This window comes from Leopardus geoffroyi, chromosome B4 (assembly GCF_018350155.1).
Source record: "Leopardus geoffroyi isolate Oge1 chromosome B4, O.geoffroyi_Oge1_pat1.0, whole genome shotgun sequence".
NCBI classification, from domain to species: Eukaryota; Metazoa; Chordata; class Mammalia; order Carnivora; family Felidae; genus Leopardus; species Leopardus geoffroyi.
In genome coordinates this window covers 122765814-122781579 of record NC_059341.1, presented here as the reverse complement: position 1 = coordinate 122781579, position 15766 = coordinate 122765814, and the positions used below count along the sequence as shown (strand labels likewise).

General features: G+C 39.5%; 1 protein-coding gene across 2 annotated transcripts in view; it reads left to right on the top strand.

Moving 5' to 3' along the window:
* The window catches only part of GNPTAB (N-acetylglucosamine-1-phosphate transferase subunits alpha and beta), a 74883-nt gene that overhangs the window by 33098 nt on the left and 26019 nt on the right, over positions 1-15766 (top strand). The window contains exons 4-7 of one of the 2 annotated variants that reach the window (XM_045465435.1): positions 607-648; positions 2678-2883; positions 8610-8674; positions 8943-9077. In XM_045465435.1, coding sequence (XP_045321391.1) covers positions 607-648; positions 2678-2883; positions 8610-8674; positions 8943-9077 — 448 coding nt within the window. Of the gene's footprint in view, positions 1-606; positions 649-2677; positions 2884-8609; positions 8675-8942; positions 9078-15766 lie in introns of those variants that run through there. The other variant, XM_045465436.1, reaches the window with a different exon arrangement.

Below are 15766 nucleotides of genomic sequence, written 5' to 3'. Positions count from 1 at the left end.
TTTACCCCTTTTAATGTTAAATCATACAATATGGAATTAGAAACTGCTAATTTTTTTATATGTGGAATTTTGATCATTTTAGTTCTTTTATCTGAGAAAGGTACAATGCACTTGAATGGAGAGCCTTAAGAGCTAGAAATCTGGCTGATATAACTTCCCCTCTGATTCCTTAGCATTTTCTGAGAATTTCTCCATTTCTCCATTCATTTCTTCATAAATATGATGGGTGCTCCCCAAGTTGCAGGTCATTGGCCATGTTATACTGCAACAAATTTTCTCTTTCTCTTTGTGTCAGAGAGTAGGATACCTTCCCAGTGCATGAAAATAACTTTGGCAGCCTGGTACCATGTTTTAGTAGTAAAATGTAAAAGCTTAAGTCAACTTTCATGGTTACTGTGGGAGGTATGTGATGATAATTGTTGAACATATTTCATTGAAACTTAAAATTTATTATGCATATTAAATGTTGTAAGCATTATATTTCCTAACCTACTATTTAGTCCAGTGGAGTAACTAAGAAAATCATTGTTTTTAGTTACCTTTTGTTCACATTTAGGACTAGTACTAGCTCATGAATATGTAATGAAATATATTTGCTTTCATTAGAGAAATCCTTGGGAAGAACGCAACAGAACCAACCAAGAAGAGGTAAGTGTTTTGATTTTCCTCTTAGGAATAGAAGTTGAAGTGAAACTTCCAGGTTCTTGTTTTTTGTTGGATATACAGTATTTTGTGTTTATTGTTCCTGTTTAATCCCTCATCTGCTAGCTTTTGACCCCCAAATTAATTGCCTCTTTTAGATGGGAAATCTTGCAATGCCAGAGGCATAGTTGATTGAGAACTCTTGTTTGGGTTGTAGCTAACAAAAGCTTTATTGTTTCTGGATGGGTTAGGTTTTTGGATGCAAGGTTTTTCTGCTCTGCTGTTTCCATCAATCTGTCTTGGTGCGCTGTTCTCTTGGTCCACTTAATGTGTAACTTATACCCAGTGTTTTCATTTATAGGATTTATATCCGTCATTCAATTGTGTGTTCATTATATATTTCCTTATTTTTAAAAGCTGTCATAGTTGTATGTCTTATATTTAAGGACTTGGGAAGGGGATTTAGCCCAATGCCAAGAATCAGATGTGTCTATTGTGATTTGAATCCTACCAGACTCTGATAGGTCCTTAAAACAAAACTGCCTCACTGATAAGCAGAAATCTCTGTTAATGGCACTTTCTCACTTAACCATTAGTTTTAAAATAAAAGAGTTATTTTATAGAAATGATCCTGAGGAATTTTGAGATTTAGAAGTACCTTCTGAATCATTTCTTTATGTTCTATATATTTATTTATAAATATACCACTGTTAAAACTGTTATTTTTAAATGACATAAATAAAATTTTTAATTATTTAAAGTAATGATGCCATGTTACAAAGGATTGAGAGGAGTGAAAAGAAGATACTTCTACGGCCCCCATTCAACAACTGTGATCATTTTTTTATTCCCTTTTTGTGCATATATTTATAGTTGTAATTTGTAATCTCTGTGCAATTTTGTATCCTGCTTTAAAAATTGTATATAATCTACACAGCTATGTTCATAGATTATCTTCATGCTTCTTACTTATCAATTTTAATTGTTGTATAATATCCCGTAAAGTAACTGTACTATAATTTACTAAATATTAGGCACTTCTGTATTTTCACTATTGTAAATAGTTTGCAATCTTAAATTTGGGTCTGTGGCATTTTCTGTATGTGGGTTTGTTTTTCCTGTTTTGTTTCTCTTCTCCTACTTGGACTAGATTCCTGGAAGTGAACTACTGAGGTAGAAGCATATGTGTAAGTTTTTATGGCTCTGAGTATACACACATACACTATGAAATTGCTTCTCCAGAGAGAAAATGGGAACACCCATCTGCAGTGACACCAGCAGTGTTTGAAAGGGATAGGTTTACTGGGCTTGCAGTAACATTGAGTCCACTTTTTGAGCAATGCTAATTTAGTAAATAAAATGTGATAACTCATTTTTTTTTTTTTTGCATTTCTTTAAATATTAGTGCAGTTGGACAATTTTATATATTGCTTAACTAGTCATAGCTCTCTCTTTGTGAATTCTCTAGCCGTGTTTTGTCCATTGTTTATTTAGGTAATATATTTATTCTAGGCATTCCTTACATTTAGATAGAAATACCTTATACATTCATATTAGAACCTTGTCACATTTGCTGTTGTTTCCATTGGTGTCATGTCTTTCGAATGTACTTTATTGTATTCTGATCAGAATTAATTAATTGTATCTGGTAGGATGATACTCTGTTAAACAGAATTTATCTATTCCTGCTCTGCCAAATGATAGGCTTCACTGGAATTATGAATAATCTTTAAGATGGTAGTAATGAAATGCTTAAATGAAATGCTTAGTTTCTTGTCCACCTTTGAGTTAGTAAATTTTGGTGACAATCATATTAATAGGAGTTTAAAAGCTTGAGAGCTGTACTTGTTTAATAATTTTATGTCCTACTTGCTCTCTTTTTCTATTCTTGAGATAAAAATTCTTTGTTTATTAAAAAATTATGATTTTTTATGGATCTAGAAAAACATCTGGAAAATTTAGTAGTACCAACAAGCTTTTTAGTGTTGATCACATTTTCACGAACGTTTGTGAGCATGTTGGTGTTTGTTTCCAGCGAGAAGCAGTTGGAATGTTTGTTGACATACTGCATTAAGGTGCCAATGCTCGTCCTGGACCCAGCCCTGCCAGCCAGCGTCACACTGAAGGACCTGCGATCTCTTTATCCTTCTTTTCATTCTGCCAGTGACGTATTCAACGTTGCAAAACCAAAAAACCCTTCCACTAATGTCTCAGTTGTTGTTTTCGACAGTACTAAGAATGGTAAGATCACCTTATGGGTATTTGAAAATCATGTTCTCATTGGCAGTTTGAATAACAAAATTCTGAATGGAACAGACATGATTCAATTTTAAAGAAGTGTCCGATAAACTAAAAACATAACAAGAGAGGCAGAAGAGCTGCCGCTGTATTTCAGCCCTAATTTTAGAAAGGGATTGCATACATTTTACTCTGTGTAATACACTTGTCTTTCTGTGCTGTGGTCAGGACCTTAACTTTGATACGTAGATTAACCTTATTCCCTAGCCTCTGAGTCATTGTGGAGGCGGTGGCGGCGGAGGCTGCTGCTGCTGCTGCTGCTGCTGCTGCTGCTGCTGCTGCTGCTGCTGCTGCTGCTGCTGCTCCTGCTCCTCCTCCTCCTCCTCCTCCTTCTTCTTCTTCTTACCACCATATAACTCTTAAGCAAGGTTGTTTTCTACAGTATGGACAGAACATACCTGGAACATTCTTACTTTACGTCCTGAAATAACTGGTTATACAGTTGATTTGGCCAGATAATAGAATTGAAATTGTAATTTCCGGCCTAGAACAATACCTGCATCTAGAGATCCTATCCTCCTACTTGGCCACTGAGTTGCTGAGCCCCATGCCTGTGTCTCCTCTGGTGTGCTGTCTCTCATGCTTCCTCTGCACTGAGCCTCTCTCTTTAGAGGCTCTATGTTTTTTCACTTGTATAAAATGAAAGCTGTCACATTCCCTTTATAGCATTGAGGCCTAGTCTCAAGTTCCCATTCTTTCAGTGTCATACCTCCCAGCTTAAATCTTTGGAAGTATCTCCGATATGTTCTTGCTTTTTAACCTCCATCACCACTATATTAACCTCACCCTATTACTTTTGCTTTCTGCAAATGATTCTCCCCATTCTTACTCATCTCACCTCCCCCACACCAGACCCAATTTCTTCACACAGGCTCCAGTGATAGCCACCTAGCTGCTCTGCCTACCTACCTATAAAGTTCTTCTCCAGTCTGTCCTGCACATAACTGTAAATAAACCAGAAAGCTCTGATTTTATTGGTTCGCTCCTTTTTTGAAGACAATACAGTAGTATTTGTTTTTCACACGATAGAGAATCCTTTTCCCTGGTGTTCAGGACTCAGCTTTGATTGCCTTGACTCTGCCCGTTGTTCCGCACATTCCAGCCCTCCAGCATCTCCTCGAGGCTGCCCTTGTCATCACATGTGGTGCTGCTCTCCTGGTCCCCTTTCCCTCCTAGCCCATCTCCTGTTCTTTCCCACCCCATCTCAAGTTCTGTCTCCATGAAGATCCCGAGCAGTGCATTCACAGTGATTCTACTGATTTTGACTTTTCTGTATCCCTGTACTTGTCACCCGACTCACAACTTAGTTGTTGGTTGTGCAGGAGTTTATGGTATTTTCATCTAATTTTTTAATCCAGCAGAAACCTTATCACTTACCAATTTGTGTCCTGAACATTATCTAACATCACACTATCTTCCTGGTACTTAATGAGGTATTTGTAACTTGAAAGGAAATTCAAGTTTCCAAGTTAACCTTTCTAAGTATAGATATCGTCCCCTTTATGCTATAGATTTGTTTCTGAACTGTTCTGTGTAAAATATTTTTGTTTTTAAGTTACAGTTTAAATATATAGGGAAAGTAAAGGGATAATCTTGGACAAATTATAGCAAATTAATCTGTTTTATTGTTTGGCTAAATTCAGCTTTGTTATGTATGTATGTATATATGTATGTATGTATTTCATTTTGAGAGAGAGAGAGTGTGGGAGGGACAGCGAGGGAGGGAGATGGAGACAGAATCCCAAGCAGGCTCCACACTGTCAGCACGAAGCCTGATGCGGGGCTGAACTCATGAACTGTGAGATCATGACCTGAGCCGAAATCAGATTCTCAACCAACCGACTGAGCTACCCAGTCACCCCTAGCTTTGTTCTTTAAGTAACTATAGTTAAGGTGCTCTGATAACGTTCCATCTGAAGAGAAAAAGGAATGACATTATGTTAAGAATTATAATAATTCAGGTATAATATCTATGGAGAGAATCTTGGGTTTTTCCTCTGCTAATTTTATAACATAGTAAAGACTTAAGAGGTTGTAAATTTTGATATAAATAAAATCTGTATTAAACTATAGTCTTCTAAACATTGTTTTTGAATTCCCACCTGGGTTTCTGTTTGCCTGCCCTACTCACTCATTTGTTGAGTAAAGATTTGTTGGGCCATTGCGGTTGTTCCAGGAAAAAGGGAAATGGCAGAGAACAAAAAAGACACATCCCTACCTTCACGGAGCTCATATTTCTAGTGCGCCGTAGACACATTCTTTATCCTCAATTATCTAGATGAAGGATTGCCAAATTCTTTCTTAAAGGATCAGATAATAAACATTTTGGGCTTTATGGGCCAAGAGGCAAAATGGAGGATATTATGTAGGCATTTATATAAGTATTTAACATTTAGCCTTGTTAAGATGTCAAAACTGTCCTTCACTTGGGGCTGTACTAAAACAGGCAGTGGTTAAGTTTTGGCCATGGAATGCCGACCCTGATGTCGATAAAATATTTGTTCCACATTTGATGTTCCATTTATCTCATTTAACCTCTTTTCAGTTAATTATCAAAAACTGTTGACTCTTGGGGCGCCTGGGTGGCGCAGTCGGTTAAGCGTCCGACTTCAGCCAGGTCACGATCTCGCGGTCCGCAAGTTCGAGCCCCGCGTCGGGCTCTGGGCTGATGGCTCAGAGCCTGGAGCCTGTTTCCGATTCTGTGTCTCCCTCTCTCTCTGCCCCTCCCCCGTTCATGCTCTGTCTCTCTCTGTCCCAAAAATAAACGTTAAAAAAAAAAAAAAAACAAAACAAAAAACTGTTGACTCTTTTTCTCTTTATGAAATACGTCATTTTTGCCCCTCCGATGACTCTGCTACCCTATCAAGTGGACAGTACTTCAATAGCCACACAGTCTAGCCCTGTAGCCTGGGCCTGGGTTTCCTCAGCAAAGTGGTTTTTCCAGTTAAGCTTATTCCCTTTGATCTATAGGAATTGAATTTTCTCCTGTGATAGATCACTTTACCTCTTGACTACACTGACCTTTACAAGGAATTATAAAGTGTTTCCTTGTAGCTTTCTCATGCTGGTTAAACTTGTACCCTTTGGGATCTTACAGAACTAATGTAATATACTCCCTTTCCCATGTGACATTTCTTTTCATTCTTACTCCTTTAGCTGTCTCTTAGGGGCTTGTGTTCTAGTTTGTTCTTCTCAGAATGAGCTTTAGTTTCTGTTACTTTTATAGTGTGTCAAGTAGAATAGAACCTTTTTTTTTTCACTGTGGTTCAGTCTGCAAAGAGAGTGGGTCTGTTCATTCAGTAAGTATTTATTATTGAGTGCATACTCTGTGCCAGGTACTTTTCTCAGTGCTGAAAATGCAGCAGTGAAGAGAGAGACAAAAATCTTTGCCCTCATTGAGTTTACCTCTTGGCAGAAGGAGACAGACAAATACAGCATACAAATAAATTACATAGTTTGTAGGAGACAACTGGTGTACAGAAAAATTGAGCAGGGGAAATCGAGTGATAGGGGCAGACTCACTGAGAAGGTGATTTTTGAGTGAAAATTTAAAGTAGGTGGGAGGACCAGCAACATGAATATATGGGGAAGGAGTGGTTCACTTAAGTGGAATAGCCACTGCAAAGTCCCCGAGGCAGGAGTGTGTCTGGCAGGGAGGCTGGTGTGGCTGGAATAGGGTGAACAAGGGAGAGGGGCAAGAGATAAGCCTAGAGAAGTAGTGGGGAACATAGGGGGTCTGCCCTGGCAGCCATGGTGAGGACTTTGGCTTTAACTCAGAGTGCAGTGAGCAGTCATTAGAGGGTTTGAGTACAGGAGTGATATGATCTGACTGATGTTCCAAAAGGAGCAGTCTGGCTGCTGTGGTGGGAATAAACTGAGGAGAGGCAAAGATAGAATCATTCAGGCAAGATTCAGGCAAGAGGGAAGGTGACTTGGATCAGAGTAGGGGAGAGAACAGGTTGGATTGAAGATCAATCTAACAGGATTTCCTGATGGGTTGATGGTGGGGAATAGAGCCCCGCTTTCGGTGAGCCCCAGTTCCTTCTCTCTCTCTCTCTCTCTCTCTCTCTCTCTCTCTCTCCACCTCTCTCCCTGTCTCTCCCTCTGACCTTCATGGAACTCTCTCTCTCTCTCTCTCTCCCTCCCTCCCTCCCTCCCTCCCCTCCGTCACTCAGCACCCTCTCTCTATTAAATAAATGAGTGAGTAAATTAAGCAAGCAAGCAAGCACAGAATTACAGTAGAAATTCAGTATGGCCACAGCACATTGTTGACTCTTACTGAACTTGCCCTGGACTAAAACACCTGTCTTTCTAAAGAAACAATCCATGCTAATGCTCCAGTACTTCTTAATTTATGCTCGTGTAGTTGGTTTTTGGTACCAGCTTAAAGGTCTTAACCTTTGTAGCAGATTTCATTTTGTTAGGTCTGACTCATTGCTCCAAATAAGAACTTTGGGGAACCCCTAGTATGTTATCCAGGATAATCACTTCTCTGTTGGCTTTATGTAAATCCACACACTTCATAGAAGCATGCCTTCTATGTCTTCCAAAACCTTGAAAGACTGTTGAACAATACAAACCTATGGCACGATCTTCGAAACCTCTCTCTAGGTTAATTGTGGCTTTATAATTTCAGTCTTCAGTCAGAATTGGTTATAATCCACTGAACTTAGGATCTAGGCTAAGTGTCTGTTATGTCCATAGAGATGACGTGAGATGTCATTAGCTACCTTGCTGAAATTGTGCACAGATGACATACCACATCTATCAGAGTTCTCTGATCTGCCAGCATAGGAGAGAGACAGAAAGAGACAGGTGCATATCTGATAAATTTATTTGTAATGAACTCATAATTCTTAGTGCTCAGTGCTTCCTTTAAAGATTAACAGTATACTGCAGAGGCTTTGCTTTTTTTCATTGCTCACCAGTTCTATTTTTATGGTACCTCTGAAACTCTTTCCCAAGATCGACAGCCATCTTGACAGGCCAGACCCTGCTTTCCATGCCCATTTTGAAGATGACAGCCTTCTGACGTCTCCTGTTTTCCAAGATCCTTGGGATCTCCAGATGACAGCAGCAAGCTGATGATCTCATTTGTCCCCATCACTTTAGAACCCTCTCCCAGTTGGGCTGTGTCATCGCCCCTCTGCACTCTCCAACTTAATCTGCTCTATTCGGCCTTACCTGATAAATTTTAGGAATTCATTGTCACCCTTGAGGGAACCCTAGGACCTACAGTGGTTCCCTGCTGTTAATCATAATGCCATTGGCCTGGCTTTCAAGGGCCTTTCTTCTGGTTACCCCTTTTTCTTAGTACCCACCACTCCCAAATGTTTTACTTGCGCCCAATAATTCTTTTTTTTTTTTTTTTTTTATTAAATATGTCGACGTTTGCTCCTACATCTGCAGTTCTCTCGATCTGTCATCTTCGTGTTTCTGCTGCCTGTATGAATCTCTTCTACAGCACTGCAAAATTTAGCATTTAATTGCACACTGGTATTACATCATTCCCCTTTTGTTGGATGGGTTAATTTTGTTTCCCCCAGCTACCTATTTTTGAGACCATATAACAGTCTGCTATACAGTCTCAAAATGCTTTGTAGTGTCCTGGTAGATATCATAATAGTATTCATTAAGAATGTGCTTGCTTATTGTATTCTTTATTGTAGTTGAAGATGCCCAGAATGGAATGTTTAAAGGAAACAGCAAACAGACAGTTTGGAGGGGCTATTTGGTATGTTATTTTAAATCAATTGTATTTATACAGTAGGTTAGAATAAAAGTATAAGTAATAAAGCTGTTTTACCTTGAGAGGCTTTTTGATACTTTTCCTCTTAGCCTAGCTTACAAGTATTAATGAGTGCCGATTTAAGTAACTGTAATGTTCTGATTTTGAAGCTGGTAGATAGATGTAGTAAATCTTTACTAGTTTTCCCAGCTGTAAGTTTTTACCAGCCATATGGTATGGAAAGTGAGTTGTGTTTTTCCCTCTCTTATTTTAGACCACGGATAAAGAAGTCCCTGGGTTAGTGCTAATGCAAGATTTGGCTTTCCTGAGTGGATTTCCACTGACATTTAAGGAAACAAATCAACTAAAAACAAAATTGCCAGAAAATCTTTCTTCTAAAATAAAACTGGTAAGAGCATAGGAACTGAGCAGTGAGTATAACACATTTCATGTAATGCCGACTGTTCTCTGTGGTCCATTTGAATTCTAGCATAGCTGATAGTCATAAGCAGAGCAGGTCTCTATTCTGCCACAGTGTTGTCTTTCTTTATGGAAGATCCTTACTCTTTTCTTTTTATTTGGGCAAAAGTTGCAGAGTCTTACTTGCTTTACTGGATTCCCAGACAGAAACATGATCCATTTGTTTAACAAATGAGCTCCTACTGTGTCTCAGGTGCTGTTACACCTGCTGAGAGTATAGCAGTAGACAAAACAGACAAAAGCCCTGGTGGAGCTGACAGTGCAAGGAAATGGAAGCACAGAGGAGGGAGTAGGGGAGGTCAAACTCACAGTAAGTAGACAGGGACTGCAGCCTGAGCCTTTATTAAGAGCCTTCACTCATAGAGGGAGAATGCGTCAGATACTTGGAATTTTGATAATGTGAAAGCCTTCTTCGCTAGTAGCTAATTGAGCCACCAACGTATTTAGAACTTATACCTATTAACTCTATATGTTTTTGTTTTTTTTCTAAAATTTTTTTTAACATGTATTCATTTTTGAGAGAGAGAGAGAGAGAGAGAGTGTGAGTTGAGGAGGAGCAGAGAGAGAGAGACACAGAATCCGAAGCAGGCTCCAGGCTCTGAGTTGTCAGCACAGAGCCCAACATGGTGCTCGAACCCACAGACCGCAAGATCATGACCTGAGCCAAAGTTGGATGCTCAACTGACTGAGCCACCCAGGCACCCCTAACTCTTAATGCTTTGATGCCATTTGTTAGGGTTGACTCTGGAGGCTGACCCAAGACATGCCTTTTCCTTAACATTTATTGTTTTCAAGCCACTTGTTCTATTGTGTGGGTGTTCTTTCCTTTTGACCTTATGTCAAGACGCCTGCGGTTCTGTCAGAAACATTCCGGGTTATGAAACATGAATGCCTTTTTCTTAGAACAGAAGGCATAGAGTTCTGGGCTCAGAAATTTTTAGGGTCTGGTTTTCTTGATTTTGCAAGGAAACATTCTTTAAATTCTGCCACGGTCAGGTTCCTGATTCTTACTTCCTTCTATTGATGTCATTTAACAATTTAGAGGTGAAAGGGTAGAGATGAGGAAGCAGTGGTGGGGGAGAGCAGTGATTGGAGAGTTCTTGAGTTCCTGTCTTGACCATATTTTTTATACCCTGCCCCACTCCTAAAGTTCCCTTTAACTTCTTTTCTCCATAAATGTACCACTGTTTTAAGATATACTACATCACCTCTGTAAGTGCGATGGTAATAGAATGATATTTATATTTTTTCTTTTTTTCATATTTTCCTAAGTTTTTTTTATGGTACCTAGAAATATGGTAGTGTGCAGCTAGATCAGGGTTGAATTATTACTTATCTTCAGTTATTTAAAAATAGATATTCCTCCTTCCTCTAAGTTTTTTTTTTGTTTGTTTAAATTGAAAAAGTTTGACATAACACTGTAAATTTAAGGTGTACAACATGTTACTTTTTTTTTTAATGTTTATTTTGAGAGAGAATGAGCGAGCAGGAGAGAGGCAGAGAGAGAGGAAGAGAGACTCCCAGGCAGGCTTCACGCTGTTAGCAAAGAGCCTGATGCAGGGCCCAATCTCACAAACTGTGAGATCATGCATGACCTGAGCTGAAACCAAGAATCGTCCGCTTAACCGACTGAGCCACCCAGGTGCCCCTATGATATGTTACTTTAAATACATTTATGTATTGTAATATGATTGCCATGGTAGCAGTATTTATCACTACATAATTATAGCACAGTATTGTCTATATTGATTATACTGTGTATTAGCTCTCTCTGGCTTATTTATTACTCATTGCAAAGTTTGTGTTTTAAAACATCGGTCTTATTCCCCAGTCCCCCATCCCCTGGTAAATACCATTTTACTCTGTTTTTTATGAGTTTGACTTTTTTGGACTCCACATATAATTTGTCTTTCTCTGACTTGCCTCACTTATTAGTGTAATGTACTAAGCATTAGGTCCATCTATGTTATAACAGATAGCAGGATATCCTCCTCTCTCACGGCCAAATGGAATATTATTATATTCCATTATGTATATATACTACATCTTTTTTTTTTTTTTTTTTAATCTGTTCACCTGTTGATGGGCATTTTGGTTGTTTCCATATCGTGGCTATTGTGAATAATGCTGTAATAAACATGGGAGTGCAGATGTCTCTTCAAAATCCTGTTTTCATTTCCTTTGGATATATGCCCAGAAGTGGAATTGCTGCATCATATGGTAGGTTTATTTTTAATTTTTTAAGGAACCTCCATATTGTTTTCCATAGTGGTTGGACCAATTTACATTTCCACCAACAGTGGACAAGGGTTCCATTTTCTCCACGTCCTTGCCAGCACTTGTTGTCTCTTGACTTCTTGATAGTAGCCATTCTGACAGGTATGAGGTGGTATCTCATTATGGTTTTGATTTGTATTTCCTTGATGATGAGTGATGCTGAACATCTTTTCATGTCTGCAGGCCACTTTAATGTTCTCTTTCAAAAAATGTCTACTTAGTTCTCATTCTAATTTATTGTTTATTTATTTATTTATTTATTTCTCCTTTTTAAATTGGATTTTGTTGTTGTTGTTAAGCTGTATGAGGTCTTTATATTTTGGATATTAACCCCATTATCCAATATATGGTTTGCAAAAATTTCCTCCCATTCTTTAGGTTTTCTTTTCATTTTGTTAATTGTTTCTCTTGCTGTGCAGAAGTTGTTGAGTTTGATGTAGTCTCATTTATTGATTTTTTATTTTGTTGTTTGTACTTTTGGCATCACGTCCAGAAACTCATTGCCAAGATTGCTATGGAGGAGATCCTTCCCTTTGTTTTCTTCTACGAGTTTTATGGTATCAAGTCTTATGTTTAAGTCTCTGATCATTTGTAGCCAATTTATGTGAGTGGTGGGAAGGAGGGATCCCTCTTTTCACTGTTCTGCATGTGTTTTTCTCCCGTCACTTATTTTTCGTACTGATTTGGACAGATAAAAGCATAGATTAGCATTCGTTTCCCCCGATGTTTATTTAGCTTCTTGGCTTCCGAGCTATTAGTTCAAGAATTATAGACACGTGTAGCTGTACTTCTGACTGTTAGCTCAACTTCCTTATGCAGAAAGAATGACATTCTTGAATCTGTTTATATGATTCCAACTGTAATACATTTTTAAAGGAAAGAAGGTTCATGATACATCTCCATCCTCCACTCGGGTTTGACCACCCCACTGCTCTTGGGCTGCTGCAGGTGCTCACCAGTGCTGACAGCTTTTGGTGCGTCTGTTGGTGGATGGGTGTGTGCCACCAAAGAATGCCAATCCAAGTAGCAGTTAACCCTTCAGCAAAACTATTTTGGGTATGGAGTGGTGTGTGCAGGTAGAAGTAGGGCGGGGGAGTAACTTGAATTGGACAAGGAGTACCAGCAAGCTCTGTGCTCTGTGCATGATGATACCCCCTTCCACCATTCATTCACCCAGCTGGAGCTTTATTTGGACTCCCAGACTTGTCTTTGTGGAGGCTATCACCCCCTCTGAGGGTCAGGCTGAGTACCCACGACATTCATTACAGGTCATTTTCCTGATGCCAACACCTGCGATCAATTTCAGGGATTAGAACTTCTGGTTTTTGGAGGCTAAAGAGAAAATGACAAAGGGGAACAAGAGGAGTGTATCAGCAGTTGAGGCCAATTCTTCGAGTGACTGTTTTTCTGTAGGTTCCTCTTCCTGGTTTTATTATGAATACCTTGAGAATGAAGTTTCCTGTTCCTGGGTTCCCAGTCCATTTAGAGTGTGAGCTTTTAGTAAATGTCTGTTGTGTGCCAGGGAGTGTGCTAAGGATCACTGAGTGAATAAAAGCATTTAACTAATTTTCGGGGGTGATCACTTCCAAGTAAGTGTTTATACAGTGTTGTAGGAACACCTGGGCTTTAGTTGTACTGGGGCAAGGAAGGCTTTGCAGAATAGAAGGAATCTTAGCTGGGCCCTGAACACAGCAGCCGTTCTCCTGGCAGAGAAGGGAGGGGGAAAGACCATTCCAACAGTAGGGAACAGCTTGAGCAAAGGACTGGAGGCCTATAAGTCAATGGTTTCCTGAAAACCAAGGCAGCTGGTTCCCGGAGGCTAGAAACCAGGCAGGGATTTTGCTGGTGCTGAGAAAGGGGAAAAGAGATTGAGGCCAGATTGAGAAAGATCTCCTGTTAAGGTGCCTGAACTTTATCCTGGAGACAGGGGGCAACCAGGAGCACTTAATCTGTTTCTAAGGAATGTAATAGGTGAAGGTATCTGGTAGGCAGAGATTAAGCAAGATGAGGCTGTGCAAAAAACCAGTTCAGCCACTGTGGCTATAGCCCAGCAAGATGTTCAGGTTCAGCAAGTGCCTTGGCAATGGTGCCAGTGATGAGAATGGTTCCAAAAACATCTGCAAGAAATCCTCAGCATGACCTAGTGACTTATTAGCCATTGGTGAGAGGGAAGGAAAAATGAAAGGGGAAGTGGATGTTACTAGTGAAGATGGAAGTGATGGCTTTAACCACATTTGGAGCCTCCATGGGAGAAGCAAGTTTTTTGGAAAGGAAATCCAGAGCTTAGCTTAGGGCATGTTATGTTAGAGGTGCTTTGTGGCATGTGGGAGAAGAGGGCTATTAGACACTGGACTTCAGGACCTAAACGAGCTGGACCGTTTTGCCCTCCCAGGGTCCTCCAGGAGGACTTGAAGTAGGCCTGTGGCCTCCGAGTCACCCAGGGCTCGGTTCTGTCCTTCAGACCCTGCCTGGGCACGAATGCCCAGGACAGGCACTGCCTGTTCACTTGTGTACCCCTCATGATTACCACAGGGCCTGGCACCTAGGGGGCCACTCCAGAAATGCTTGTGGAAGGCATGAGCAAGAAGAAATGCTGTGACTGAGAACATACCTGCCGTGTACCATGGCCTGGAATATAAAGGGAAATGTTTGAGCAGTGTGATTATTCTAAGAAGTCACTTTGGGTTTTGGTACCATAGTCATATACGTACAACTTTGCATTTATCGTTCTGTTTAGAGCAAAACCAGAATCTCCTCGCTCCCGAGGAGGGGAAGTAGGGTTGAATGTAGTTGCAGTTGCAGACCAATAGATTTGAATTCATTAACACTTTTATGTGGCCTATAGTTTTACAAATAAGTCTTTTCTATTAAAAGCTTTCTAGTTTGATGTGATTAATAACCCTTTATCTGTAGAATTTTTATACATGATGGACACAGAATTCACCTTTTGGGAAATGAGATTATCCTTTGGTCTTTATTTTTAGCTCACTCTAAATCATTCTGTATTTTCAGACATTTTTACTCATAGTGGAGTTTTCACTTGTTTTTTGATTTTTTGTTCACTTCTTTAACATACGTTATTAGAGCATGTGGAAAAATCTTCCCAAAGCTCTCAAGTACATTCTACCATTTGGTTTATGATTCAGTACTACTAGTTGCTGAGTGAGTGTGCAAAAGAAGTAGAGAACATGGACTTATCTTCAAGCTACTTAGAATCATGTTTTGGAGATAGTATGTGTGCATGTGAAGTATTCAAGCAGCAAGACAAGACAGTGTAATATTAGGTATCGAGCAGAGTAGCAGAGGCTTCGGGTTGGCATTTAGAGTCAGGAAAGGTCTATGTGGATTAGAGACATGAGAGAAGTTTTCAAAGACTAAGAGCCTGTACAGATCCTTGAAGGCTGACCAGGGTGTTTGTTCCGACAGGAAGGACAGTGCGGGTGGGGTGAGAACAGCATATTGTCCTACCTGGACTCTGTTCCCTCAAACCTCTATTCACGGCACATTCAAGGTAACAGTAAATTATTGTAATACTGTATTGATGCCCATTTTAGTGACTTCCCTGAAATTACCTTATGCACCTGCTCTTTTAAAGGATAGTACCCTTTGGCCTGTTTTATTCCTAAGGTAGGCACTTCAGTAGATTAAACAAACAACCCTGGAACTGATTTTAGTTTTAGAAAATTCTTGAGTTGTCTAATTACTGGAATGAGTTTATTTTTCATTTATATTAGTTGGCATGTTTTTCCCCTAACCTTATCCCACCATGTATAGGTATATCGATCCATTATTCTAGATAATGCTATAGTAAACAAACATCCTGAAATCTCTGGCTTAAAAATAACAAACCTTTATTTCTCCATCAGGTTAAAGAAATGTCTGTTGTGGGTCTGCAGTGGGTGGGTGTAGAAGTTGTTCTTTCTTTGAGAAACTTATAATTTAAAGAACTTAGATGAAATGATAGTTTCACATAAGAAGCTATATATGGAGGCAGTTGCCCATAGTTGCCCAAACTAGGAACTCCAGCCTTGGGCACTTACTACACCCACTTTTCCTTACCACCTCCTGTCTCCCTGCAGACATAATTAAGTGTCCAGGATTAGGGTGCCACCTAGTGGCTATCAGAGGATACTTCCTCCCCAACTTTTTCACCACTCACAACTTGATGGCAGCAGAAAAGCTTGTTTCAACATGTAAATAGTTCCTGAAGCTCTTTACCTTTTATCTTTCTAATTAGGAAAATGTCTATGAAATTTCAGAATGGTTTCCCAGACTACAATCATTTCGGATAGAAGAGATTAAGATAAGGATATTTACCCAATGTTAAAACACTATATTTAT